Consider the following 27,593-nt stretch of genomic DNA (forward strand, 5'->3'; position numbering starts at 1 on the left):
AGAAATGTTAATGTATGAGTGCCTAAGCTAAACATGTGAACCAACGTGAGAAAGTGGGCCCAAGTGCACCTTTTGCCAGAGTGACTCTGTAAATGACTATACTAAGTAAGAAAACAGAACCCACGAGTCAAGATCTGTTTCCTTGACCCTAGGCAGAAGCCCAATGTGGAGAACAGGCCTGAACTGCTGAGCCGAGAAGACTGGGATATCTGCCCGGTGATCTTTGGGGTTAGCTTGTGTTTTCCATATCTTTACTATTATGCGAAGTAGCCCCAGCTGTAGGATACCCTTGCGGCTCTGAGTGAAGACCCTTATTCCTGGGATGTGCTGGGGAGACAGATTTGCTCAGGTGAATCTACTGCTCTATCTTAACCTCATAAACCACTGTAGTGTTGAACAGGGTTGAACTTGTACCAAAGTTAAACCACTGCAGGAGCCTAGGTAGAGCTGTTATCAATGCAGGCATCTGTATAGTAATACTAAATATTAGTATTTAGTGGAATACTAAAAGGGATATCCACTTCACTTCCAAATGTGTTCTTAGCCTGGGCAAAAGTACAAATGGAAGCCAACTGACCATACGTCTAAGTACTTAAATATTGTAAACCAAGCTAAGAAGCTGTTGGGTAAAATGGGCTTTATCACCTACCTTGACAAGGAGACCAGACTGGAATTCGGAGTACTCAGATTCTTTGGAGTCCGTGTTAGAATTTGGTGGCACAGGAAAGAGGATCTGCAGCCTACTCGTCCCTTGCCCTTCCCAGCTCTTTCCCACACTCACAGTTACATGTGGACACTCGGGCTGCATGTCCAAGCTCTGTGCCCGTGTCCCTGCAGAGAACTGCCCGTTGGTCATTCCCTGTCTGAGAGTGCAAACACTGGCAAGACTGCCCACTCTTGGGAAGACAGTTCAGTCCACCAAACCTTGAAAATGCCAGACTTTTCGGGTGTCCAGATTATGTGGTCTATAAGGCAGAATGCAGGCTTTCGTAGGTCATGTCTGTGTGACCCAGTGGATCTTGCCGTTAGGAGGGGTATGGCTAGAATAAGAGACGAGCTCCCAAACTGAGGTCCCAGGACAGAGGACCCTCCTGCTCTAGGTGTTACTGGTGAGGGAGATGCAAGATCTAGATGACCAGATGTAAAATTTTATTGATTTATTTATTTTTTAATTTTTTGACAGGCAGTGATAGTGAGAGAGAGAGAGAGAGAGAGACAGAGAGAAAGGTCTTCCTTTTTCCGTTGGTTCACCCCCAAATGGCAGCTGCGGCCGGCGCACCGCGCTGATCCGAAGCCAGGAGCCAGGAGCTTCTTCCTGATCTTCCATACGGGTACAGGGCCCAAGCACTTGGGCCATCCTCCACTGCTCTCCCGGGCCATAGCAGAGAGCTAGAGTGGAAGAGGAGCAACTGGGACAGAATCCAGCACCCCAACCTGGACTAGAATCCCGGGGTGCCGGCATTGCAGGCGGAGGATTAGCCTAGTGAGCCACGGCGCTGGCCCAGATGTAAGAGTTAAGACTGTCTTCCAGGAAATCTCCCTTTGCTCATGGGATCGCTAAACTGTGATATGACATGAAGGCACAGGATATAAAGAATAGTCCTATGGTGTCCAACGTTAAAGTATATTGATTACAGAAGAACAAGATTCGAACTGTGCAGGGCTAGAAGCTAGTTTATGGAGAATTCTTCTACTCATCATAATTATAAAAAAAGGATTTAGTTCTCATTGTTCAAGAAAGTTCTTTCTTGATAAGCTACTGTTATAAACATAACAGATGTTTTTCTCTTTTGATAGACATTAAGGAATAGAATTTTAAAAAATATTTGAAACACAATATTATTCAGATTTTAAATGAAAATATAAGAATGACTGTAACAAACAAGATTTCACCACTCAATATTGTGATGTAGCAATGTTATATTTAAAACTCAAGAAGGTAAGGTGCCGGTGCTGTGGTGCAGTGGGTTAATACCCTGGCTTGAAGCCCCGGCACCCCATATGGGCGTCAATTCTAGACCCAGCTACTCCACTTCCCATCCAGCTCTCTGCCAGGGCCTGGGATAGCAGTAGAAGATGGCCCATGTCCTTGGGCCCCTGCACCTGCATGGGAGACCTGGAGGAAGCTCCTGGCTCCTGGCTTCAGATCAGCACAGCTCTGGCCGTTGTGGCCAATTGGAGAGTGAACCATCGGATGGAAGACCTCTCTCTCTCTCTCTCTCTCTCTCTGCCTCTCCTCTCTCTGTGTAACTCTGACTTTCAAATAAATAAATAAATCTTAAAAAAAAAAAAAACTCAAGAAGGTGGGGTCAGTGCTGTGTGCAGCAGGTTAAGCCTCTGCCACGGCACCCACATCCCATATGGGTGCTGGTTTGTGTCTTGGCTGCTCCTCTTCTGATCCAGCTTTCTGCTATGGCCTGGGACAGCAGTGGAGGATGGCCTAAGCTATTGGGCCACTGCACCCATGTGGGAGACCAGGAATAAGCTCCTGGCTCCTGACTTTGGACTGGCCCAGATCCGGCCATTGTGGCCATTTTGGAGAGTGAACTCGTGGATGGAAGACCTCTCTCTCTGTCGCTACCTCTCTCTGTCTGTAACTTTACCTCTCAAATAAATAAATAAAATCTTTACTAGAAAAAAAAACACCTGTCAATAAAATAAAACTCAAGAAGGAAATGACTGCTCTCCAAAACAGATAAATATGTAAATCCAAAATATGAAGGTATTTTTCAAACTGCCACCTTCCCTCAAAAGCCCATTCATCTCTTTCAGCATTCCACAGAGGAAGCACAGGGTCTGCGTAGTTAGAGAACACGGTGCACACAAGCTGCACCCCTGACATCACAGGACAGCTGCCTATAAAGCTAGAACTCTGATGTCTGGCTCCAGAATCATTTTCTCACGGCCAGCATCCTCATCCAGGAGAGCAGTGTCTGAAGAAGCTCTAAATCATGCGGAGCCTGTGCTGCCCCGGCTGGCTCCATGACAGCCCCTGGTGGGGCAAGAGCGGGCATGGCAACAAACTCCAAATTAGGGTCTCCCACAGGCTTTCTAGCAAGCCAGAGGAAGGCTTTCCCAAGTCATGGATACTTTGGCAGAAATGTCATACTACTGAAGATTCTTCTTTGGGTAGCAGACAATAGATTTTATCTTCATTTTACTGTTCTTAATAGCTGCTCTGTTGCTACAAACACGATGGGGGTTTTTGCATATCTGTATCAGATCTTTATGCCAGTTGGGCCCATTCTTGTAACTTTTGATGGTGTACCAAACATAGTAATGGCACACTGGGCTTGGCTATAATAGCCATCTTTCAGTCCACCAATTTTTTTCTGGCCAGCTACTATATATCCCATACATTGGATTTGATAGGTCCTCTGCTGGTGTGGACCTCAGCATCCAGCATGGCTCCGTATGAGTACTTCTCAAATTCACTGACCAAAGGACATTTCATGAATGTAGGTTTTCTAGTACCACCATTATCAACAGTACAAGTTTGAATTGAGCATGGGGCTCCGCTTGGACAGCCACCATGGTATCTGTCCCAGATACATTTTCAGAAAATAGAATTGATCAGAATTTGTGTTTACAGAGAATAAATCTGCAGTGAGAGGCACATCAATGAGTTTGTCATTGTGTGTGTGCTTGTATTTATATATATGTATATATATACATATACATATATATATATGTGTATATATATAGAGAGAGAGGCTTCGGGTCGGTTCAGCTCAAGCCACTGCAGGCAACTGGGGAGTGAACCAGTGGATGGAAGACACCTCTCTCTTTCTCTGCCTCTCCTCCCTCTGTGTAACTGTGACTTTCAAGTAAACTAAATAAATCTTTAAAAAAAAATCTTAAGAGCTATGTCAAATGCCCACCCCTCATTCTTTTTCAACAATATATATAATATATATATTATATATATAATAAATAGGGGGCCAGCACTGTGGTGTAGCAAGTAAAGCTGCTGCCTGCAGAGCCAGCAGCCCATATGGGTGCTGCTTCGAGTCCTGGCTGCTCCACTTCTGATCCAGCTCTTTGCTATGGTCTGGGAAAGCAGTAGATGGCTTAAGTCCTTGGGCCCCTGCTCCTGTGTGGGAGACCCAGAAGAAGCTCCTAGCTTCGGATCGGCCCAGCTCTGGCCATTGTGGCCGTTTGATGAGTTAGCCAGTGGAAGGAATACCTCTTTCTCTCTCTCTCTCTCTCTCTCTCTCTCTCTCTCTCTCTCTCTGCCTCTCTGTAACTCTGCCTTTCAAATGAATAAATAAATCTTTAAAGGTAATAAATAAGTAGGAAGTTTTTTATTATAATGGCTTATTTCTGATTTTTATGCTTGATTATTCTTTAAAATTAATCTCAGAATTTTAACATCAGAGTTTGATAAGTGCTCACTTTTATATTTGCAGAAGGAACATAATGCCTTTTATAATATTCCTTATTTCATCAACAATGTCTGATTATATACTTTTTATATAATTTGTATAATTTAATTAACTATCATAATCAATATACTGTTACCAATTTTTCATTACTTAAAAATGGATAAATTAGGGGCCAGCGTGGTGGTGCACTAGGTTAATCCTACACAAAACCCATATGTTCTAGTCTCGGCTGCCCCTCTTCCAGTCTAGCTCTCTGCTGTGGCCCGGGAAGGCAGTGGAGGATGGCCCAAGTGCTTGGGCGCCTGCACCCGCGTGGGAGACCAGGAAGGAAGCTCCTGGCTCCTGGCTTCGGACGGCATAGCTCCGCCCGTGGCAGTCATTTGGGGAGTGAACCAACAGAAGGAAGACTTTCTGTCTCTCTGTCTGTAACTCTACCTGTCAAATAAATAAAAATCTCTAAAAAAATTATAAAAAAATGGATAAATCGGCCGGCGCCGTGGCTCAATAGGCTAATCCTCCACCTAATGGCGCCGGCACACCGGGTTCTAGTCCCGGTCAGGGCGCCGGATTCTGTCCCGGTTGCCCCTCTTCCAGGCCAGCTCTCTGCTGTGGCCCGGGAGTGCAGTGGAGGATGGCCCAAGTGCTTGGGCCCTGCACCCCATGGGAGACCAGGATAAGTACCTGGCTCCTGCCATCGGATCAGTGCGGTGCGCCGGCTGCAGCGCGCCAGCTGTGGCGGCCATTGGAGGGTGAACCAACAGCAAAGGAAGACCTTTCCCTCTGTCTCTCTCTCTCACTATCCACTCTGCCTGTAAAAAATAAAGTAAAATAAAATAAAATAAAATAAATGGGTAAATTAATTATAATGGACCATTAACATTTTAAATTTGAGTTCAAGATTTAGTCCTCTAATAATTATTTTATTATATTTTATAATAGTATATGTTTTCTTTTAAATTTGAGAGAGAGAAAGAAAGCTTGTTCTCATCCACTGGTCGGTTCCTAATACCTGCAACAGCTGGGGCTGGGTCAGGCTGAAGTCGCAGAGAGCTGGGAACTCAATCCATGTGGTAGCAGGGACTCAAATACTTGAACCTTCATCTGCTATCTCACAGGGTGTGGTTAACAGGAAGCTGATATCAGGAGCAGAGCCAATCCTCAAACCTAGGCATTCTGATATGGGTGCCCCAAGCAATACCCTTTTTTTTTCTTAAGATTTTTTTTTTTAGTTACTTAAAAGATAATTACATAGAGAGAAAGAGAGAGAGAGAGAAAGAGACAGAGAGATAAAGACAGAGACAGGAATTTACCATCTGCTGGTTCACTGGTTCACTCCCCAAATGGCCACAATAGCTGGGGCTGGGCCAGGCCAAAGCCAGGAGCCTGGAACTTCATCCAGTTCTCCCATGTGGCTGGTAGGGGCACAAGTACTTGGGCCACCTTCTGCTGCTTTCCCAGGTGCATTAGCAGGGAGCTGAATTGAAATTGGGGCAGCCAAGATTTGAACTGGGGTTCATATGGGATGCCAGTATCACAAGTGGTGGTTTAACCTGCTGTGCCACAGTACTGCCCTCCCAAAACCATCTTAAGGGGCTGGTGCTGTGATGTAGCGGGTAAAGCAGCCGCCTGTGGTGCTGGCATCCAATATGGACGCCGGTTCGAGATCCGGCTGTTCTATTTCCTATCCAGCTCTCTGCTATGACCTGGGAAAGCAGTGGAAGATGGCCTAAGTCCTTGGGTCCCTGAACCCACATGGGAGACCTGGAAGAAGCTCTTGGCTCCTGGCTTCGGGTCAGCTCAGCCAACCCCCGTTGCAGCCAATTAGGGAGTCAATCAGCAGATGAAAGACCTCTCTCTCTCCTCCTCCTCTCTCTCTCCCCCTCTCCCTCTCTCTCTGCCTCTCCTCCCTCTGTGTAACTGTGACTTTCAAGTAAAAAAATAAATCTTTAAAAAAAAATCTTAAGAACTATGCCAAATGCCCACCCCTCATTCTTTTTTTTTTTTTTTTACAATTTCCTAATAAAAAACACTTGAGTCATTTCCAGTTGTGAAATTATAAGTAATGAGCATCTTTGTCTATGTTTACATGGTGAATATTTTTAAAGGATAGATTTCTAGAAGTAGAAGTACTGGGTCAAAGATAGTAAAGTTTTGATGAGCTGTCATCTACAGTATACACCAGGCTATCTCAATGATAATCACTGTTTTTTGTTTGTTTGTTTGTTTTTTGACAGGCAGAGTTAGTGAGAGAGAGAGAGACAGAGAGAAAGGTCTTCCTTCCGTTGGTTCAACCCCCAAATGGCCACTATGGCCGGCGCTGTGCCAATCTGAAGCCAGGAGCCAGGCGCTTCCTCCTGGTCTCCCATGCGCTGCAGGGCCCAAGCACTTGGGCCATCCTCCACTGCCTTCCAGGGCCACAGCAGAGAGCTGGACTGGAAGAGGAGCAACCAGGACAGAATCTGGCGCCCCAACCGGGACCAGAACCTGGAGTGCCGGCGCCGCGAGCAGAGGACTAGCCTAGTGAGCTGTGGCGCCAGCCAATCACTGTTAAATATTATGGTGTAAAGAGTCTCCACCTTTTTCTAGTAGTATGTATGGATGTATGCATGGATGGTAGGTAGATACATGCATATGCACTGACACACACACATATGACCAAATAGGATTCTGTTGTAATACTTATTTTGCCTACATTCCCTCATTCAAGAATATTTAAAAATCATTATTATTTTATTTTGCTAGACTTATTTATTTGAAAGTCCCAATTACAGAGAGAGGCAGACACAGAGATGGAGAGAGATCTTCCATCCACTGGTTCAGTACCCAGATGATCACAATGCCCAGTGCTGCTGGGCCAGACTGAAGCCAGGAGTCAGGAGCCTCCTCTAGGTCTCCCATGTGGGTATCAAGGGCCCAAGCACTCGGGCCATCCTCCACTGCCTTCCCAGGCCATTAGCAGGGAGCTGCACCGGAAGCAGAACAGTCGGGAAATGAACTGGCGCCCCTTGGGATGCTGGCGTCATAGGCAGCGGCTTCACCCACTAGGCCATGACACTGGCCCCCACTATTCTTAAATTATATATCTGAACGTGGTTATTAATAACTACTTTTGTAGTGAGAACTAAGTAGAGCCACAGGAAGAGTGATGAAATTAAAGATAAGTCTGTTTCCACAAGGCAACTCCCAGCCACAGGGGAACCAGAGGACAGAGAAATCAACAAGACCCTTTATTGGAGGAAATCACAGCATGTTGAAAAAAGAAAAGGATGAGGTCACAGGAAAGACTGGGAGGAGGAGATATTTACATAGGATATGGAAATGATAAACTTACAGTCTCTTGTAATAGGGAGCAGAGGCCCCCAGCTCTGCAGTCAGAGATGTGGCCTTTGTCAACTGGAAACCACTCTCTTTAGAAAAGCAATTAGAGTTCCCAGTTATAACTGCGACCTGCTCTCTTCTCCAACATTTCCCCAAGCAATCTAACACGGCCTTTGTGTCAAGAGGGAAGAGGGCTCCCCCTCCTGCTGTTCCTATCTCCAGACACTGCAGCCCCGCCGCAGAGGGGACTTGTGGGGAGAACAGGAATTGGTTTCAGCCCTTACCTCATCCCTTGACCAGGAATCCCTGTGCAGAGCAGTACCTACATAATCTCACAAACTGGCCTTGTCAGATATAGTCCTCACAGGTTTGTTTAAGCTTCTGTACAGCATATACAAAACAACAAACTTCCCAACCCTCACTTTCACCCTGCCCAACTCGAGAAGTTCTCTGCAGGGTAAGGTTAATCACTGCTAGGAGGCCTGCATCGCATATAGGACTGCCCGGGTTCAAGTCCTGGCTCTGCTTCCAATTCCAGCTGCTTCTTTTTTTAAAGATGTATTTATTTTATTTGAAAAGCAGAGTTACAGAGAGGTAGAGAGAGAGAGAGAGAAAAAGAGAGATGTCTTCTATCCACTGGTTCACTCCCCAAATGGCTGCAATGGCTGAAACTGTGCTGATCTGAAGCCAGGAGCCAGGACCTTCTTCCGGGTCTCCATTTGGGTGAAGGGGCCCAAGGCTTGGGTCATCTTCTACTGCTTTCCCAGGCCATAGCAGAGAGCTGGACTGGAAGTGGAGCAGCCAGGACTTGAACCAGCATCCATATGGGAGGCCAGCACTGCAGGTGGTGGCTTTACCTGCTATGCCACATAGCCAGCCCCCTAATTCCTGCTTCTTGCCAAGGTGTACCCTGGAAGGCAACAGGTCATGACTGAAGTACTTGGGTTCCTATCATCTAGTGGGAGACTGAAATTGAGTTACTGGCTCCTGCCTTTGGCCTGGCCAAGCCTCAGCTGTTGTGGGATTTAGGGAGTGAACCAGCAGATGGGAGATCTCTCTGCCTTTCAAATTGAAAAAAAAAAAAAAAGAAAAAAAAGAACTTCTTTGCCCCACTCAACCAATCCATTTCTTCCAACTAGACCAGTGGCAGGTAAGTCATTATATGGAGCTTTGCTACATAATAAAAAATTATTATAGCTACCATTTAAAAGTGTTTAGCTCTGTACAAAGTCTTGTGCTAAGTGCCTTAAATCCATGACTTCATCCTCACAACAATCCTGTGAAGAAGTAGGTTCAATTCTTATGCCCATCTTACAGATGTGGTCACCAAGACCTGAGAGGATAACTTGCCTGAGCCGATTGTCCCAAATAAGGCATAGGAAAGACTCGATTCTGGTTGGTCTGCTTATCACAAACATTTCCTGTGCACCTTCTTTGTGAAAAGGAAGTGTGTCAAAATCAAGCGAGGATAAGAAAAGGCATAAGGAACTCCTCTCCTTGAAGGAATTTACAGTTTAGGGAGGAACAGGACAAGGACATAAATCACCAACATGAGGCACGGTGTGTTAAAATCATGTGAAAGAAAAAAACTGTGTTCAGGGAGATGGTAGAGCCTTTTGTGAGAGACAGGACACACAATGGGCTGTTTATGGTTTTGACAGAAGACTGGAAGTTAACCTTTAGAAAGAACAATATGGGAAACATGAAGGATGGATGATGTAGGCAAAGAACAGCAGGCTAGCTTGCAGAAGTAGAGTGTAAGGGAGTGGTGGCTGACAGGCTAAGACGTTCTGTGACTTCAGCGCTAGCTGAAGAGTTCGCGTTGGTGGATGGAGCCCTTGGATAGATTTTGAGTAAAGCGATGATGAGTTTGAGGCCACAATTTGAGAACATTAATCTTGTAGCGACGTGTGATTTAGCCTGGCATAGGAGAGATTAAAAGCAGACACTACTCAGGAGACTAGCTACTTGTATCAGACCAGGGCTTCTCTACATTGGCACTATTGACCTTTTTGGTCAGATTATTGCTTTTGTGTGTGTTTGGACGAGGTAGGGGTATGTTATCCTTTGCATTGTGGGCTATTTAGAAGCATATCATTTAAATTTTCTTGAAAGGGAGGGAAGGAGAGAGTGAGAAAGAGAGAGGGAGGGAGAGAGAGAGATTGACTCATCTTCTATTTGTTGTTCTCAAACACTGGCAACACTCGGGGCTGGGCCAGGCCTAAGTCAGGAGGCCAGGATTCAATTCCATGGGTGGCAGGGACCCAAGTACCTGAGTTACTACCTGTTACCTCGAAGGCTGTATAAGCAGGAAGATGGCTGGGAAGTGGAGGAGCTGCAACTTGAACTAGGTGCTCTGATCTGGAATGTGGGCATCCCGAGCATCCTAACTGCTGCACCAAACATTCACCCCAGCACCTCTAGTTTCTCCCCAGTAGACATTAGAACCACCCCTCCCCTCATAAGATATTGACAAATGTCTTCAGGGAGGCAAAACTGACCCCAGAGATCTGTGTAATGGAGCACGTGAGAAATAAAAAAAGAGAAAAGATGGCTGTTACACATGAGTGTAACGCCTTGGCAAGCATTTGGATAGGAGTGTGGCCAAGAAAGAGGATGGCCACGGCGGCCATTGGAGGGTGAACCAAAGGTAAAGGAAGACCTTTCTCTCTGCCTCTCTCTCTCACTGGCCACTCTGCCTGTCAAAAAAAAAAAAAAAAAAAAAAAAAGTTCAAACAGAAGCAAAGAAAAGGTCCTAGAGGCTATGTAATCTAATAATCTAATGTGAGGGCTCTTCAAAAGTACAGAGAACAATAGGATTAAATGATAGGTTTATTCAGATATAAAACAACTTCAGGAGCCATGCAGACTTTTTTCATAATATGCTTTTTCCATGAACTGTTTGAAGAGTCCTTGTATGCACGGATTTCAATTTTTTTGCACCCAAACTTTTTTTTTTTTGACAGGCATAGTGGACAGTGAGAGAGAGAGACAGAGAGAAAGGTCTTCCTTTGCCGTTGGTTCACCCTCCAATGGCCGCCGCGGCCGGCACACTGCGGCCGGCGCACCGCGCTGATCCGATGGTAGGAGCCAGGAGCCAGGTGCTTTTCCTGGTCTCCCATGGGGTGCAGGGCCCAAGCACCTGGGCCATCCTCCACTGCACTCCCGGGCCACAGCAGAGGGCTGGCCTGGAAGAGGGGCAACCGGGACAGAATCCGGTGCCCCGACCGGGACTAGAACCCGGTGTGCCGGCGCCGCTAGGCGGAGGATTAGCCTAGTGAGCCGTGGCGCCGGCCCCAAACTTTTTTTTTTTTTTTTTTTTTTTAAATTTGACAGGTAGAAAGAGAGAGAGAGAGAGAGAGAGAGAAAGGTCTTCATTCTGTTGGTTCACTCCCCAAATGGCCGCCACGGCCGGCGCTGCGCCGTTCTGAAGCCAGGAGCCAGGTGCCTCCTCCTGGTCTCCCACGTGGGTGCAGGGGCCCAAGCACTTGGGCCATCCTCCACTGCCTTCCCAGGCCACATCAGGGAGCTGGACTGGAAGAGGAGCAACCGGGACTAGAACCCAGTGCCCACATGGGAAGCCGGTGCCGCAGGCGGGGGATTAACCAAGTGAGCCACAGCGCCGGCCCCCACAAGCTTATTTTTAAATTGCATTTTCCACAAACTTTCTGAAGTACTCTCTATGCTTACCCTTGTTTGCAACATTGTAAGCAGAGCAATTTGGTAAATCTTTTTGGAGGAGAGTTTGGTAAAACCTAATAACAAAATTTATTTTGTGCTTGACTCAGCAATTCTACTTTTGGGAATTCATCTTAAATGATTTAAATAAAGACAACCTATGTACAAAGCAGCAGTAGTTTCTCTCTCTCTTTAAGATTTATTTATTTATCCATGTGAAAGTTAGAGTTACACAGACACACACACACCTTCCAGTCCCTGCATCATTCCCCAAGATGGCTGCAAGGGCCAGGGCCGGCCCAGGCTCCGGGTCTCTCTTGTGGATGGCAGGGGTTCAAGTACTTGGGCCGTCTTCTGCTGCTTTCCCAGGCTACAGCAGGGAGCTGGATCAGAAGTTGTGGTATAGCCGGTAAAGCGACTGCCTGTGATTCTGGCATCTCATTTGGGCATTGGTTCCCATCCCAGCTGCTCCACTTTCAATCCAGCTCCCTACTAATGTGCCTGGGGAAGCAGAGGAAGATGGTGCAGGTGCTTGGGCCCCTGCACCCATGTGGGAGACCTGGAAGAAGCTCCTGGCTTTGGCCTTGTCCAGCCCTGGCCATTTGCAGCCATTTGGGGAGTGAAGCAGTGGATGAAAGATCTCTCTGTCTCTCCCTTTCTCTGTATCTCTTTCAAGTAAATAAACTTTTTTTTTTTTTAAAGGTGGAACAGCAGAACACAAACCAGAATATGGTTATATGGGATGCCAGCGAGGCAGGTGGCAACTTCCCCCTCTAGGTCACACACCTGTCCGGACAGCAGTCATAACAGCATCACATCTACCGCCTTTCCCGTGGTGAAAGGCACAAACTTCAGAAGCTGATTAAGATCGAAAAAGAATCCATAGCTGTGAGACAAAGTCCCAGGGGAGTGGGGAGTCAGCTAGCAGGGATGCAAGTCGAGAAGTCCATAACAACCACTGCTGGGCTTTGTAAAGGGGAAAGGAGGAGGAACTCTTAGATAAGGCTTCGATAAATGAAGTCATCTCTAGGGACAAGAGGACCGGGCGAGGTTTGTGTAGAAAGTCATACTTTGCCTGAGGGTATTCCTTGAAGGTAACAATTGTGCACTTTCTGGTGGGTAGCTACTGGGAAACACGCCTGGAGGAACGGTGCAATAGGCAGACTAGAAGGGAAAAGCAACCAAGTAGCCTCCTTTCTCCTGTTGTTCCAACCAACGTGCTTTTTAACTTGTCCTCTGGACATGGGATCCTTGTCAGTTCGTTTGGCAGGGATTCTGCCGCCCCAGTGCAAAAGCACGCATCTAGGAAAAGCAACCTTTGCTAATCAAGAAAACGGGAGGGGTGGGGCGCACGAAGAGTGGGCGTGACCAGCCCAGGAGACCACGCCCCCTTCCCAGAGTGCACCGCGGCCGGCGCCGGCGTGAGACCCTTTCTCTTCGGCTCGAACCCGGCTCTGGGGGGGACTGTCGGGCCATGGACGGGCTTCGGGCTAGCGCGGTACTGCTGAGGCGCGGGCGGCTGAGACGTCGGCGCCAGCCCCAGTCCCACGGTGGGTCGGTCCTGGCCCTGCCCTTGAGGCCCAGGAAGATCCGCCGGCAGCTGAGGAGGAGTGTGGCGTCCCGCATGGCCGCGCTGAGGGCTCAGACGTTGCCGAGTGAAGACTCGGAGGACTCGAGGGTCGAGTCGACGTCTGGCGATTTGGGGGGCGCGCTGCCCGGTGGCGCGGCGGCCACGTCGGACGCGGCCCGGCGCGAGCCGTACGGCCACCTCAGCCCCGCAGAGCTGCTGGAGGCCTCGCCCGCCGCGCGCTCCCTGCAGACCCCGCCGGCGCGCGTGGTGGACGCCTCGGCGCTGCTGTGCACCGCCCAACACCTGGCGGCCGCCCCGCCTGCCGGGACCCCCGCCACGCTGCCGGGGCCGCCCGTGGACGGCGCGGATGGGGGGCTGCCCTGGGACTCCCCGCTGCAGCGCGTCTTGGCCGAGCTGAACCGCATTCCCAGCAGCCGGCGGCGGGCGGCGCGCCTGTTTGAGTGGCTCATCGCGCCCATGCCGCCCGACCACTTCTACCGGCGCCTGTGGGAGCGGGAGGCGGTGCTGGTGCGGCGGCAGGACCCCACCTACTACCAGGGCCTTTTCTCCACCGCCGACCTGGACTCGATGCTACGCAACGAGGAGGTGCAGTTCGGGCAGCACCTGGACGCCGCGCGCTACGTCAACGGGCGGCGGGAGACCCTGAACCCGCCGGGTCGCGCCCTGCCCGCTGCAGCCTGGTCCCTGTACCGGGCCGGCTGCTCCCTGCGCCTGCTCTGCCCGCAGGCTTTCTCGGCCACCGTGTGGCAGTTTTTGGCCGTGCTGCAGGAGCAGTTTGGAAGCATGGCCGGCTCCAACGTTTACCTCACGCCCCCCAACTCGCAGGGCTTCGCTCCTCACTACGACGACATCGAGGCTTTTGTGCTGCAGTTGGAAGGCAGGAAGCTCTGGCGCGTCTACCGCCCCCGGGTCCCCACCGAGGAACTGGCCCTGACATCCAGCCCCAACTTCAGCCAGGACGACCTCGGGGAGCCGGTGCTGCAGACCGTGCTGGAACCCGGAGACCTGCTCTATTTCCCGCGCGGCTTCATTCACCAAGCCGAGTGCCAGGAGGGAGCCCACTCTCTGCACCTCACCTTGTCCACGTACCAGCGCAACACCTGGGGCGACTTTCTGGAGGCCGTACTGCCTCTGGCTGTGCAGGCGGCAATGGAAGAAAATGTGGAGTTTCGCAGGGGTCTGCCCCGGGACTTCATGGATTACATGGGGGCCCAGCATTCGGATTCTAAGGATCCACGAAGAACGGCTTTCATGGAGAAGGTGCGTGTCTTGGTTGCCCGCTTGGGACACTTTGCGCCTGTGGATGCTGTGGCTGACCAGCGAGCCAAAGACTTCATCCACGATTCGCTGCCCCCCGTGTTGACTGACAGGGAGAGGGCACTGAGTGTTCACGGGCTCCCGATTCGCTGGGAGGCTGGAGGACCTGTAAACGTGGGCGCCCAGCTGACAACAGAAACCGAAGTCCACATGCTTCAGGATGGGATAGCCAGGCTGGTGGGGGAGGGAGGTCACTTGTTTCTTTATTACACAGTGGAAAACTCCCGCGTTTATCATCTGGAAGAGCCCAAGTGCTTGGAAATATACCCCCAGCAAGCTGACGCCATGGAACTCTTGCTTCGCTCCTACCCAGAGTTTGTCAGAGTAGGGGACCTGCCCTGTGACAGTGTGGAGGACCAGCTTTCTTTGGCAACCATGTTGTATGATAAGGGGCTGCTGCTCACCAAGATGCCTCTAGCCCTAAGCTAGTTTCTTGCTGATTGCTGGAAACAAGGCAGTAGTGATTCTCCCAGAACACTGCCACTATTTTTTTACTTTTGAAAAAAGTGCTCTTACCTTGATGATAACCATCATTGTGCTCACATTTACCTTTATGACTGCATCGACGTCACAGAACTCAGACTGCCTTCTAGGGAAAACCGGCTCATCTAGGTGCAAAAGTAAAATCGGAAGTTAAAGGTGGAAAAGAAGGAGCTATTTCTGCAGAAGTAACCTTGATCCCTGGTTATTTCAGAGCACAACTTCATCCCTCTTCAGTGTGCTGTATAACTAACTCTAGCTGTGACATTTGCTTGAGACGTTAGAAACTTTTATTTGGAATTCGCATCTTTGATTTGAGTTCTCTTTCATCAGTTTTGGGGGACGGTTGGGGTCAGTATCTTGTTTGTTATTGAGCTTGTGTGAACATTAGAAAAGTTATTAAAGTGCCAAAGAACATTTCTCTTTTTCTAAGGCTAGATTGTTATGTGGGATGGTTTGAAGAAATGTGGGAGGGAGAGGAAGACAGGAACAATCTCTAATGGCTGAGGTGAAAAGCCATTCGGGGTGGTTGTAGGATGATTAAACGGAGCATGTTAAACAAGCTTTTAAAGAAACTCATCTGATGGAGGCCAGTTCTTTCAACTTAGGGTTAATTTGCTTGTTTTTATTATCTACTTGAATACCAAGCAGTACAGTACCAAAGTTACTTTAACACTAGCAGAGAGTGAGCTTTAAGAAAATTTTGTTTTTGCTGAGTGCTTGCTTTTACCAATGGCTGGCATTAATCCTAAAAGGGGGCAGCATGCTAATAGTTGTGATATCATAGGCCTTAGTCAGCCAATTTGTAGCAAGCTGGCCTTATGGAAAGGCTAGTGTTCAGTTACTGTCCACTTTCATTTTCTTCTGGCAGTTGGAAGAAACTTCCCTAAATCTGGCAAGTGAATATTCTCATGATTGGTGGAAAAGAGCCTGGTGTACCAGAAAGAGCACTGGACTTGGAATCAGAAGACCTGGGTTTGGGGTGGTGGCTGATGGGCAGCTGGCTGAATAACCTGAGGCTGCTACTGCACCTGGGCACATTTTGTAAGTATATTTTGGTACAGCTTGATTTCTGCAACTTCATCATACAGGTGGTTGTCTAGCATGCTTTTCACTATATTTAATAGGTTCAGTTATTTGAACTTGAGAACTTTCTAAAGTCTTCATTTATTTGAAAACTTTTTTTTTTTTTTTTTTTGAAAGGCTCAAACACACACATACACACAGAGATGCCTTCCATCTGCTGGTTCAAATGTACATAACAGCCAGGACTGAGCTAGGCTGAAGCCTGGATCTTAATCCAGGTCTCCCATGTGGATAGCAGGGACCCAAGCACTTTAGCCATTAACTGCTGCCTCTTAGGGTGTGCATTAGCAAGAAGTCAAAATCAGAAGCAGAGCTGGGACTGAAACCCAGGTACTCCAGAATGGGATGCGATTGTCCTAAGTGGCATCTTAACCACTGTGCCAAATGCCCATTCCATAAAGTCTTTTTTTAAAAATTCACAAAAGCATAGATGTACATAAAGAAAAATGATAGCTCTCTCTCCAACTTCACTTTCCAGAGATAACAACTATTAAAGATTTTTTTTAAGGTTTTTTGTTGTTGTTATTTTATAAAGCCTTTTGACCCAACTTTTAAATTAGTTCAAATAAAACTATTATTTTTTTCTTTCTGAGGAACAAAATAGCAAATGATAAAAACCTGGAAGATTAGGAAGAAAATAATAGAAAGTCCGAACAGATAGTGGATAAGAGGGGAAGGAAGTAGCTTTCTTTGATTCTTTTCCTACAGGGCTTGCTACTAACTCCTAAAACATCCAGTTCCTGAAACAGACTTTTTAAGAGTCAAGTTATAGGACACACTTCTAGGAAACCTACCCTGGAAAGCTTCTTGGAGAAAAGTATGAAGTTCCAATGGCTTTTGCCCCTCTTGGGGTTGTGAGTAAACACGTTTTGCTTCCTCCTTCACTTTTCCTATGACCATCTCAATTTTGAGTATTTTTTGTGTCACCAAGTCTTTTTGGCTTAATGTTTTAATCTAGATTAGAACAACCAATGTTAAAAAATTAATAGCAAATCATCAAAAAGTATTAATAAGTTAACTATACTATACTTATTACTCTCTTAGGTAGTACATAAAAGCCTGAGAAGATTGTGTTCTTAAGATACTTATACCTGTTAATGCAAATGTTCCTTTAGCTTTTTGGTCATTGATGAAAGGAGTCTGCTAAGAAATCCTTGCTTGGTGTGAAGTAGGTTTTGTGAATTAACTTTTTTTAAAAATTCATTTCTTTGAAATGTAGAGTCAAAAAAAGAGAAAAAGGGAGGGAGGGAGGGAGAGATATCCTCATCCTCCATCCACTTGTTCTCTCCCCAGATGGCTATAACAGCTGGGGTTGGCCAGGCTGAAGCCAAGAACCAGGCACTGCATCCAGGTCTCCCATGTGGATGGCAGGAATCCAAGTACTTGGGCCATCATCTGTTACCTCCCAGGTACATTGGCAGGAAGCTGGATTCGAAGTGCCTACTAGCCAGGACTTGAAGTGGCACTCCCAATTGGGATGCAGGCATCCCAAGCAGTGGCTTAATCCACTGTGCCACAATGCCCACCCCAGTGAATTAACTTTTTTTAAAGATTTATTTTATTTATTTGAAAGAGTTACAGAGAGAGGCAGAGACAGAGAAGTCTTTCATCCGCTGGTTCACTCCTCAGATGGCCGTAATGGCTGGAGTCGCGCCGATCCGAAGCCAGGAGCTTCTTCCGAGTCTCCCAAGTGAGTGCAGGGGCCCAAGGACTTGGGCCATCTTCTACTGCTTTCCCAGGCCATAGCAGAGAGCTGGATTGGAAGTGGAGCAGCCAGGACTCGAACCAGTGCCCCATGGGACGCCGACGCTTCAGGCCAGGGCTTTTAACCCACTGCATCACAATGCCAGCCCCATGAATTAACTTTTTAAAGTTCGTTTCCCTCTATTCCTTCATTTCATCTCATAGCTTTAAAAATTAGAACACCCAGGGCTGGTATTATGGCAGAGATGGTTAAGCTGCTGCTATGTGCAATGCCAGCATCCCTTATTGAAGCACCAATTCCCATCCTGGCTGCTCTGCTTCAGATCCAGCTCCCTGCTAATGCTCCTGGGAAAGCAGCAGAAGATGAGCCAAGAAGTTGGACCTGCATTCACATCAGAGACAGGTGGGGTTCTAGACTTGTGGCTTCAGCCTGGCCCAGCCCTGGCCATTGTGGCCATTTGAGGAGTGAACCAGCAGATGGAAGATTCTCTCTCTCTCTCTCTAACTACCTTTCAAATGAATTATAAATAAATCTTAAAACAAAAAAATAGAACAACCCTTTCAGTTCCCAGAGAGGTCCTTGGGTGAAAGCCCAGATTAGGAATTAGGAAAATTAAGAAGGAAAAAACTAGGGTGTCAACTCCAATGTCTCCTTTATGCCTCTGTGCAAGAAAAAACAGCAAAACAACTTGGGTTTAGCAGATTGGGGGGGGGGGGGAGTGGGAAGGGAAGCAGTATTTCAGAAACAACAGTAAACTCTGATTTTGAGGGCTATTTGATAGAACTAGTAAGATTTTTGTTTTGGTTCCTTTTCCTAATTTGTATTTATTTTCATTTAATTTAAAAGAGTGAGATAGATATCTTCCATCTGCTCATTTACTTCTCAAATGCCCACAACAGCTAGGGCTGGGCCAGACTGAAATCAGGAACCAGGGGCTCAGGGTCTCCCACATGGGTGGCAGGGACCCAAGTACTAAAATTGTTACCTGCCTTCTCTCAGGTACATATTAGCAGGCAGCTGGATCTGAAGTGGAGGAGCCAAACAGGCACTCCAGCATGGGAAGTGGGCATCTGAACTGCTGTGCCAAACACCCACCGCACTAGTAGGATTTTAGAATTCAATTACGCATATATGTTTTGTCTTCAAATGGTATGGTATCGATTTCCAGGATTGTAGAAAAAATTTTGGCAGTGAGGAAAAGGGTAAAGGAACTCTTGAGTGCCCTGAGTTTTCTTTAGCATAGTTTACACTTATTTACCCTGTTCTTGATCTCCTGAAGCATTTCCTGATTGCCTTCATTTTCTAAGTTGAGTATCTTCATTGCTTGGTAAATTTCTCTGAAAGAAAAGGAGCAGTTTAGATTGTTCTGTCCTGTCCTTAGGCAAGAATCCCAAATTCCTGTTCTAATTGCAGTTTTGCTGAGCTCTATCTGCAAAAGTGGTATGATGTTTAAGTTACAAAGATGTTGTGTAGTTTTTGATACATTTGAAGGTACTAAGGTACCATTGAACACCTTTCTGACAGGTACTGTCATCTCATTGATGATCAATGTAGACTATTATCTGTTGGATGAGAAAATGGGCTCAGAGAGTTTGTGTTCCTCATGCAGGCTCACACAGCTATTGCACGACAGAATGGAATTTAGACCCCATTTGTACTCTATAGCCCGTTGTCGCAATAAATGTCAGTTGAACATATGAATAACTTAAAATCTTCCAGAGTGGGGGAGAGAAAAGGCACGTGAACTGCATGGAATTTTTCAATCTCATTTAGGCCAATTTTTTTCTGTTACCCACTGGGTAAGTAGGTGTATGGCACAGGCAAGCCTTTGCTTTTACGGTCATTAGGCAGCCTGGAAAGGCAAGGACGTTCACATATTTAGTGAACAAAGATGGGAGGCTGGTAGCCCAAGAAGTCATAGCAGAACTGGAGATTCACTGCCTACCTTAGAACAGCCTCGTGGTTCTCCAGGAGCAGCACATCTAGGAAAGTGTCCCTAACCCGATCCCCTCGGAGTTTGAGGGCCAGGATGCTACGGCAAGCTTCCAGTCGCACACCTGGTGACTCTTCATAGTGGATAGCCCAGAGCAGGAGATCTGTCAGCTGGGGACTCACTTGCCCGATCTGTCCCAGAGCTGCAGAGATGAGCAGGAAGCATGTTTCACTATCACTGGAGTTGGCTACATGCTAGCATCCAGGAATGAACAGAATGAACCTTGAAAGCTTCCTGGGTGGGGGTTGTTGTACCATCCCTGCTCTTTAGGATATGAACACAGACCGCCTATTTAGGTATGAGATATAGGATAGATAACTTGAAAGACCAGCCTAGTCAAGGCAGGGTAATGGGAAGAAATGGCATAGTTATTTCACAAGTTTACCTAGAGCTAATTCTGCTAGGGACATGCCAAAGACCATGTGAAAAGAAGCAATGACAAAGATCTTAAAAAGAAACTAAGAAAATTAGCAGGCAGGGTTTTAGTCTATAGCAATCTTGAGTCTGGTCTGACTTTACAAAGTGCTATAGTTGAAACCTCTAGGGAAAGCAAGATGTATTCAATAGTGGATATCTACTTGGTACATGTCCTTGGAACAGTCCTGGTGGCAGGAACTGTTTTATCTGCCCTTTGCCCTATGAAATTTGACAGAGACCTATACTCAGGATCTTTTACTAACAACTAAAAGAAGAAAATAATCTTTCCATTCTCAGGCAAAGAACTTCTGAGAAGTTAAGCTCATTCCCTCCCCTGTACTGTATTCCCTAACCAGAGAGTTTCTGGGGATCTTCTGTCCTAGCATAGGGGATGGTGTTTAATGCTGAAGAACTGGGGCCTCTACTGTAATACCTCGAATGGCAAAGGCCTTGATTTTCCAGTAAGGATCTCTTTGCATCAGATTCAAGAGGCAGTCCAGCACCTGGGATGGATAAAAGGCAGTGCTAAGTGGGAGAACCAGAAACGGGGACTCCTCTCATCTCTGAAAGGTGCTATAACTGAAAAGTAACTTTTTATCAATTCTAGTGATAAATGAGCTAGGGCTTGAAGCACCAGCCAGTATACAGTGGATTAGCTAAATTACCTGTTGTGTCTAAACACCTCAATCAGATTTTCCATTAAAAGCATTCAACTGGAGTTGGTCCTGAAGCCTAGCAGCCCCCAGATAATGAGAAGCAGATAACTGAGGTGAGCTTATAGGATGTAGGGGGTGTACCCCAGAGTGAAGCCAGGGCTGGCTGGAAGCTGAATAGTCCTAACTGATGTGGCCCACATACCCCCTCACTTTTCTGGTTCTAGTCTCGTTCTGTGTAGCACAGAGTAGTGAGTGTACTGTGCACAAACAAGGGAGGGGAAGACCCTCTTGAGGTCAGTCAGGTGAGTTGAGGATGTGTTTCCCTGACTTACCATCTTATTGCGGATCTGCAGGGCACCAGCCGCCAAACAGGCCGCCTGCCGCACTGCTATGAAGTTGTCAGAGAAGCAGTTCAGGAAGCTGGGGAGGAGCTTGGCGGTCATGAGCTTGAGCCCACCTACCAGGGAGAGGGCCTCCACGCGCTCCTGAGAATTCCCTTGGCCCAGCTTGACTCTGCAAGGCACAAGCTGCTTTATTTTCCACCCTGAACTCCCAGTGTCTCCCTCCCCCGACATCCCCGTGTCCTCAGGAGTCACTTGAGTCCCTGTTACCTAGCTGTGCTACGCTCTCAGCTGTGTTAAATGACTGCATCAAGGAAACTTTATTCAGCTTGCACCCTTGTCACAGTCAATGTCTCTTCTGCATTGCCCTCACATGTCCATTTCTGTAATTGGCTCCCAGTCTGGAACGTCTATGCAGTCCTGCGCATCCTCCATGAAACTTGGCCTTACTCTTCTACCCCATATGGAGTATTTTTTTTTTTTTGCCATAGCAGTTATAGTATATGTCATGTGTTCTAGTTTCTAATATGATTTGATATTTTTTAGTTTATTACTTGAGAGGCAACGAGACAGAGCTTCCACCCAGTGGTTCACTCCCTAAATTCCCACACTGGCTAAGCCTGGGCCAGGCCAAAGCCACGCGCCAAAAACTCCATCTGGGGCCGGGTCTGTGGCGTAGTGGGTAAAGCTGTCACCTGCAGTGCCGGCATCCCATATGGGTGCTGGTTTGTGTCCCAGCTGCTCCTCTTCTGATCCAGCTCTCTACTGTGGCCTGGGAAAGCAGTAGAAGATGGCTCAAGTCCTTGGGCCCCTGTACCCACATGGGAGACCGGGAAGAAACTCCTGGCTCCTGGCTTCAGATCAGCGCAGCTCTGGGCCATTGCGGCCAGTTGGGGAGTGAACCAGTGGATGGAAGACCTCTCTCTTTCTCTTCCTCTCCTTCTCTTTGTGCAACTCTGACTTTCAAATAAATAAATATAAATAAATCTTAAAAAAAAAAATGAAGTCAATCCAGGTCTCCTATGTAGATGGGCAATGACTCAATTACTTGAGTCATCACTTGTTGCCTCCCAGGGTCTGCCTTAGCAGGAAGCTGGAATCGGGAGTAGAGCTGACTCCAAGTCATGTACTCCAATGTGGAATGCAGCTGTCTTAACCACTGGGCCCAATTTGGTATTTTTAATTAGACATTTCTGTATCTTCCTTGTGGTATCAGAATTTTGTTATACTTGTGAACTCCCTCAAGTACCTAAAACATTGTCCCACACCTGTGAATTCTTTTCCTAGCTACATTGTTAGTTTCTGGAAAAATGGTCAATTTATGCTAATGCCTAATTGAATGCTGAGCTCAACAAATGCTGGTTTGTGGGATCCCAATCCCCTTAAACTTTTTATTTTATTTTATTTATTTTATTTAATTATTATTTTTTTTTTTTTTGACAGGCAGAGTGGACAGTGAGAGAGAGAGACAGAGAGAAAGGTCTTCCTTTGCCGTTGGTTCACCCTCCAATGGCCGCCGCAGCCGGCGCGCTGCGGCCGGCAGGCGCACCGCGCTGATCCGATGGCAGGAGCCAGGAGCCAGGTGCTTTTCCTGGTCTCCCATGTGGTGCAGGGCCCAAGGACTTGGGCCATCCTCCACTGCATTCCCTGGCCACAGCAGAGAGCTGGCCTGGAAGAGGGGCAACTGGGACAGAATCCGGCGCCCAGACCGGGACCGGGACTAGAACCTGGTGTGCCGGCGCCGCTAGGCGGAGGATTAGCCTAGTGAACCGCGGCGCCGGCCAAAACTTTTTTTTTTTTAAAGATTTATTTATTTGAGGGGCCAGCACTGTGGCATAGCAGGTAAAGCTACTGCCTGCGGTGCTGGCATCCTATAGGGGCACCAGTTCGAGTCCCAGCTGCTCCACTTCCAATCCAGCTCTCTGCTATGGCCTGGGAAGGCAGTACAAGATGGCCCAAGTCCTTGGGCCCCTGCACCTATGTGGGAGACCCAAAGGAAGCTCCTGGTTCCTGACTTCAGATTGGTGCAGCTCTGGCCATAGCAGCCAATTGGGGAGTGAACCAGAAGATGGAAGATCTCTCTCAGCTGGCGCCGCGGCTCAATAGGCTAATCCTCCGCCTGCGGCACCAGCACACCAGGTTCTAGTCCCGGTGGAGGCACTGGATTCTTTCCCGGTTGTCCCTCTTCTAGGCCAGCTCTCTGCTGTGGCCTGGGAGTGTAGTGGAGGATGGCCCAAGTGCTTGGGCCCTGCACTCATGTGGGAGACCAGGAGAAGCACCTGGATCCTGGCTTTGGATCAGCGTGGTGCGGCAGCCGCAGTGCGCCGGCCATGGTGGCCATTGGAAGGTGAACCAACGGTAAAGAAAGACCTTTCTCTCTCTCTCTCACTGTACACTCTGCCTGTCAAAAAAAAAAAAAAAAAAAAAAAAAAAAAAAAAAAAGGATCTCTCTCTCTCTCTCTGCCTCTCCTTCTCTCTCTGTGTAACTGTGACTTTCAAGTAAATACATAAATCTTTTTTTTTTTTAAAGGGAAGTAGAGTTACAGAGAGAGGGAGAGACAGAAAGATCTTCCATCCACTGGTTCACTCTCCAAATGGCCACAATAACCAGAGCTGGGCCAATTCAAAGCCAGGAGCCAGGAGTTTCTTCTGGGTCTCCCATCTGGGTGGGTACAGGGGTCCAAGCAGTTGGGCCATCCTCCATTGCATCCCCAGGCTATTAGCAGAGAGCTGGATTGGAAGAGGAGCAGCAGGGACACAAATTGGTGCCCATGTGGGATGCTGGTGCCACAGGCAGAGGTTTAGTCTACTATGCGAAAACCTGAGCCCCCTTAAAAACTTCTTAGAAGACTTTCCTCGTGTTGAGTAGGTCTCACCTGATTGCATCATGCAGCTCCTTCCCAAGGCTCATTTGTCCCAGTGCTTGAGCAGCTGCTTGCCTCACTTCCTTATTCCAGTCTTTCCACATCAGCTGGATCAACTTGCATTTCATATCCTATCAACAAGTACAATATTATATCATTGATTGAATATCAGTTCTGTACTTGGCATTGTGTCGTGTTTTTAATCCATCCTTTAGTTTCCCAAACAATCCAGTCAGGCAGATGTTATTACCATTTACACAGGACAAAATAGAAGCTTGCCCAAGGTTAACCTGGTGGAATGCTGAGCCAGGACTCAAATTCAGGTCTGTTTTACAAGCTCATCCTTTAAAGTACTGTATAGTGTTGGGGATGACCTAATCTCCCCGGGAGACAGAAAATTTGAAAGGAATACTTAATGGGGTGACCAACTTAGCAATTTTCTTGGTTTTCATACTGGAAAGTCCCATGTTCTGGATGAACCAGCACAGTTGGTCACCCTGTACGTATACCTCTGAGGGAAAGAGATTACTGAAGTTTTAGTTGATGACTGCAAATGTGTGCAAGCTATTCTCCCTACCTAAAACATTATTTTTGACCCATTCCTGGTACCTGATGTTTGTCTACTCTAGGATTTAGCTCAAAAAGTATCCTCAGTAGGCCAGTGCCACGGCTCAATAGGCTAATCCTCTGCCTGTGGCGCTGGCACACCGGGTTCTAGTCCCGGTCGGGGTGCCGGATTCTGTCCCGGTTGCCCCTCTTCCAGGCCAGCTCTCTGCTATGGTCCGGGATTGCAGTGGAGGATGGCCCAAGTCCTTGGGCCCTGCACCTGCATGGGAGACCAGGAGAAGCACCTGGCTCCTGGCTTTGGATCAGCGTGATGCGCCGGCCACAGCATGCCGGCCATGCGGCCATTGGAGGGTGTACCAACGGTAAAGGAAGACCTTTCTCTCTGTCTCTCTCTCTCTTTCTCACTGTCCACTCTGCCTGTCCAAAAAAAAAAAAAAAAAAAAAAAAAGTATCCTTAGTGAAGTCTCTTCTGCCCCATAGAAGCATAGGCAATACCTGTAACACGTTAAGCTGTTTTTGTGATAGCTAGGTACAATATTTACCGAGAGAAGACATGTTGTCTTTGCTGCCCCAATACTGGTATAGGGCCTAGCAGTGCCGGAAACTGCCTGCTGCATAAGTGAAAGAACTCATAGGTATATGCCTTTCTTAATTGCATCATGAAGTCTAATTCTGACATGAAGTTATCATCTTTACCTCATCCACTGCTACCTATGCATGTCTTTACTTTCAATTGGCAGTTCTGTGTGACAAGTACCATAAAAGGGAATGTGCAAATGAGTCAAATGGTGTTCAAAGGGTACTTTTAAAATGCTCATTCTGATTGAGGTGGCCCAAGGTGGGATTCTGCAGTTCTAACAAGTATCCAGATGGTGCCTGTGGTGCTGGTGCTACAGCACTTGAGACAGAATTAGCCTTGTCCAAAAATACTTTAGGTGTTTGTATTGACTGGCCAGATTTTGTGTTTCCATATCAAAACATGAGGGTCAAAAAATGACAGTTGTTCACTTCTCATGGGAATTCCAATATTCTGGGCCTTTCTGAAGATACCCAATATAGGAAAAGATAGAGTAGAAATAGCATTTGGAAAGGTGACTATGATTTGAAGATAATGGTAAAGGAGGTCAGGGTTCCCTTGCATGGAATCTTCCTCTTCAATTCTAGCCACGTCCAATGCTTCTTCACAGAACTGTAACTGATACGTCCAGCCCAGGCTAATCTCTCTCTCCCTCTCTGAAAAACTTTTAAGGGAGTGCTTACATTTTCTTCTTGTTCTTGAATCATGTGTTTTTGTTAGTCTTGTTGCTCTAACTACAGTGTCAGCTTTTTAAAGCAGGAACTGTTTTCTATGTGTGTGCTGAACACATAGGGGATCAGGAAAGACACTCACAGAGTTGTGTTGGGTGATTTAAGCTAATGCTTCTTAAACCCCGTGGTGAAGGACAGTTTTGGGGAGGAGAGGATGTCGCTTACTGAGACTTTATAAAGCCCATTGACACAGAGGCAGTATCAAATTACTATAAATGCTTCTAAGCTCTTCCAGCTTTTGTGCTGATTTCATTGTGAATCCGTTAGTTTGTGGACTGCCAACACACTGAGAAGCACTGTCATAAGCCATAGAAATAATTCTAGTTTAGGAGTAAGGTAGCAATGTGGGGACAGAGGTCTGTTTGTAAGAATGGGACACTAGGTGGCAGCAAAAAGTGGAAAGGCTCCCTAACCCAGCCTTGCTTAGGCTTTTCCATCCTGGAAGCAAAGAAAGCAGCAGCTTACTAAGCAAACATTTCCACTGATCCGAGAGAACGCCCGGCAGGCCACAATCCGGTCCTTCCACTGGGGGCTATTGAGTTCCACGGCAAGCATGGTGTGTATCAGGGTCTGAGGAAATGGAAGACTTGAATGGAGATTCACAATCACTTTTAGAGATACTAGAACCCTGAAGAAGTTACAACCTATTACGCCACCCAACATAATGTCCTAAGTACATGAGGTGCCCATTTTTAGCAAAGGAAAGAGTGGGATCACAAAATATGAACACTCTTCTGTCTAACGCAACTGGATTGTAAATCAGGAACAAAATACCAACTTAATCTGAACAGGAAGTTCCTGGAGCCTTCCCTTTTTTACTTTATTTTTACCTCCATAATGATTTGTCTGTTCCTTGATCATTGTGAATTTCACATTTCTACTGTAAGTAACTAAACACAGTATTCAATGTGAGTTGTTTTCAATGGCAAACTTTCAGCAGAGGCAAATTCTACAAGTCATAGCTCTTCTTAGATACCGTTTGCAACCTGCTTTCCTCACTTTTCTCTGAGCTAGCTATTGTCATTTCTGCCTGCAAACACCACTACATCGAGGTTCACCCACACTTAGTCCATTTTAGCCACATACTTGAGATCACCCTACCCACACCACCTGCATTTTGGATTCCTTATATGCACTGACCTCAAATGCCCAATTGTTCCCCGTACTTGGTTTCTTTCTCTAACCCTGTAATGGACACGTACTGTCTTCTCACTGAGATGGCTCAGGAGGATGCAGGCCTGTTCCTCAGTGTCCTCATTCTTCTTGTAAAACAGCTGGTGGAGGATCCTCTTTATCACGCGGTAAGTGGCAGCCCCTTCCACAGCCAAGCACTGAGCAGCAGCCCAGCTATCCACAGTATTACCTGCCGCAGTGGGGAGAAGAAAGGGGTCCAGAGTGGTCATCGGTTCCTCTTGCCCCTGCGAGAACAGCCTGTGGATTGGTACCCAAGGCAGCTACCTGCCTGATCATCTCACTTCGCCGTGCTCCACTCAGTCTAGAAATCCAGTCCTATACGTAATCCATATTTAAATGGAGCCTATCACAATTTTAAATATAAACTGAAAATCTCAATGGCTAAGTCCTAAAGGCTCTTGTTAGGTAACAGCCAGAGGCATTTGTGGCTTTCCTGGGAGGTTCAGTTGTTTCTCCCCCTGGAGACTGAGAAGGCTGGGGTGGGAGGCCTTCCTCTGATAGGAATGTAGCTGTTGAGTGTATGCAGACAGCCAGTTGTCCTAGTCAAGGCAAGGAGAAGCTCATCTCTTGGAAACGGTAGTTAGGCACCGTGGGCCTGTCACCTGACAGTCTTTCATTAAAAAAAAAAAAAAAAAATCAGGTTGTATTGAAGAGGACATGGTTTCTAGTCAATTGCATCTATGAAAAGCTTAG

General features: G+C 47.2%; 1 protein-coding gene, 1 long non-coding RNA gene and 1 pseudogene across 7 annotated transcripts in view; 1 reads left to right on the forward strand and 2 right to left on the reverse strand.

Moving 5' to 3' along the window:
* LOC127484604 (GTP-binding nuclear protein Ran-like) lies at positions 1-10,416 on the reverse strand (annotated as a pseudogene).
* Positions 1-27,593, reverse strand: part of HEATR4 (HEAT repeat containing 4) — a 43,476-nt gene that overhangs the window by 319 nt on the left and 15,564 nt on the right. For both annotated transcript variants that reach the window (XM_070065249.1, XM_070065248.1), the window contains exons 7-15: positions 26,909-27,069; positions 26,172-26,276; positions 23,844-23,962; positions 20,959-21,139; positions 20,404-20,473; positions 19,506-19,695; positions 18,819-18,897; positions 16,650-16,809; positions 14,839-14,897 (exon numbers count right to left, since the gene is read on the reverse strand). In XM_070065249.1, the coding sequence (XP_069921350.1) occupies positions 14,839-14,897; positions 16,650-16,809; positions 18,819-18,897; positions 19,506-19,695; positions 20,404-20,473; positions 20,959-21,139; positions 23,844-23,962; positions 26,172-26,276; positions 26,909-27,069 (1,124 nt within the window). The remainder of the gene's footprint in view (positions 1-14,838; positions 14,898-16,649; positions 16,810-18,818; positions 18,898-19,505; positions 19,696-20,403; positions 20,474-20,958; positions 21,140-23,843; positions 23,963-26,171; positions 26,277-26,908; positions 27,070-27,593) is intronic.
* RIOX1 (ribosomal oxygenase 1) overlaps positions 12,770-27,593 on the forward strand; it is a 32,549-nt gene continuing 17,725 nt past the window's right edge. For 3 of the 5 annotated variants that reach the window (XR_011384915.1, XR_011384917.1, XR_011384918.1), the window contains exons 1-3: positions 12,770-15,120; positions 15,641-16,672; positions 17,149-17,264. This is a non-coding gene — a long non-coding RNA (ribosomal oxygenase 1). The remainder of the gene's footprint in view (positions 15,121-15,640; positions 16,673-17,148; positions 17,265-27,593) is intronic. The other 2 variants (XR_011384916.1, XR_011384919.1) reach the window with 1 other exon arrangement.

This window comes from Oryctolagus cuniculus, chromosome 20 (genome assembly GCF_964237555.1).
Source record: "Oryctolagus cuniculus chromosome 20, mOryCun1.1, whole genome shotgun sequence".
NCBI lineage: Eukaryota > Metazoa > Chordata > Mammalia > Lagomorpha > Leporidae > Oryctolagus > Oryctolagus cuniculus.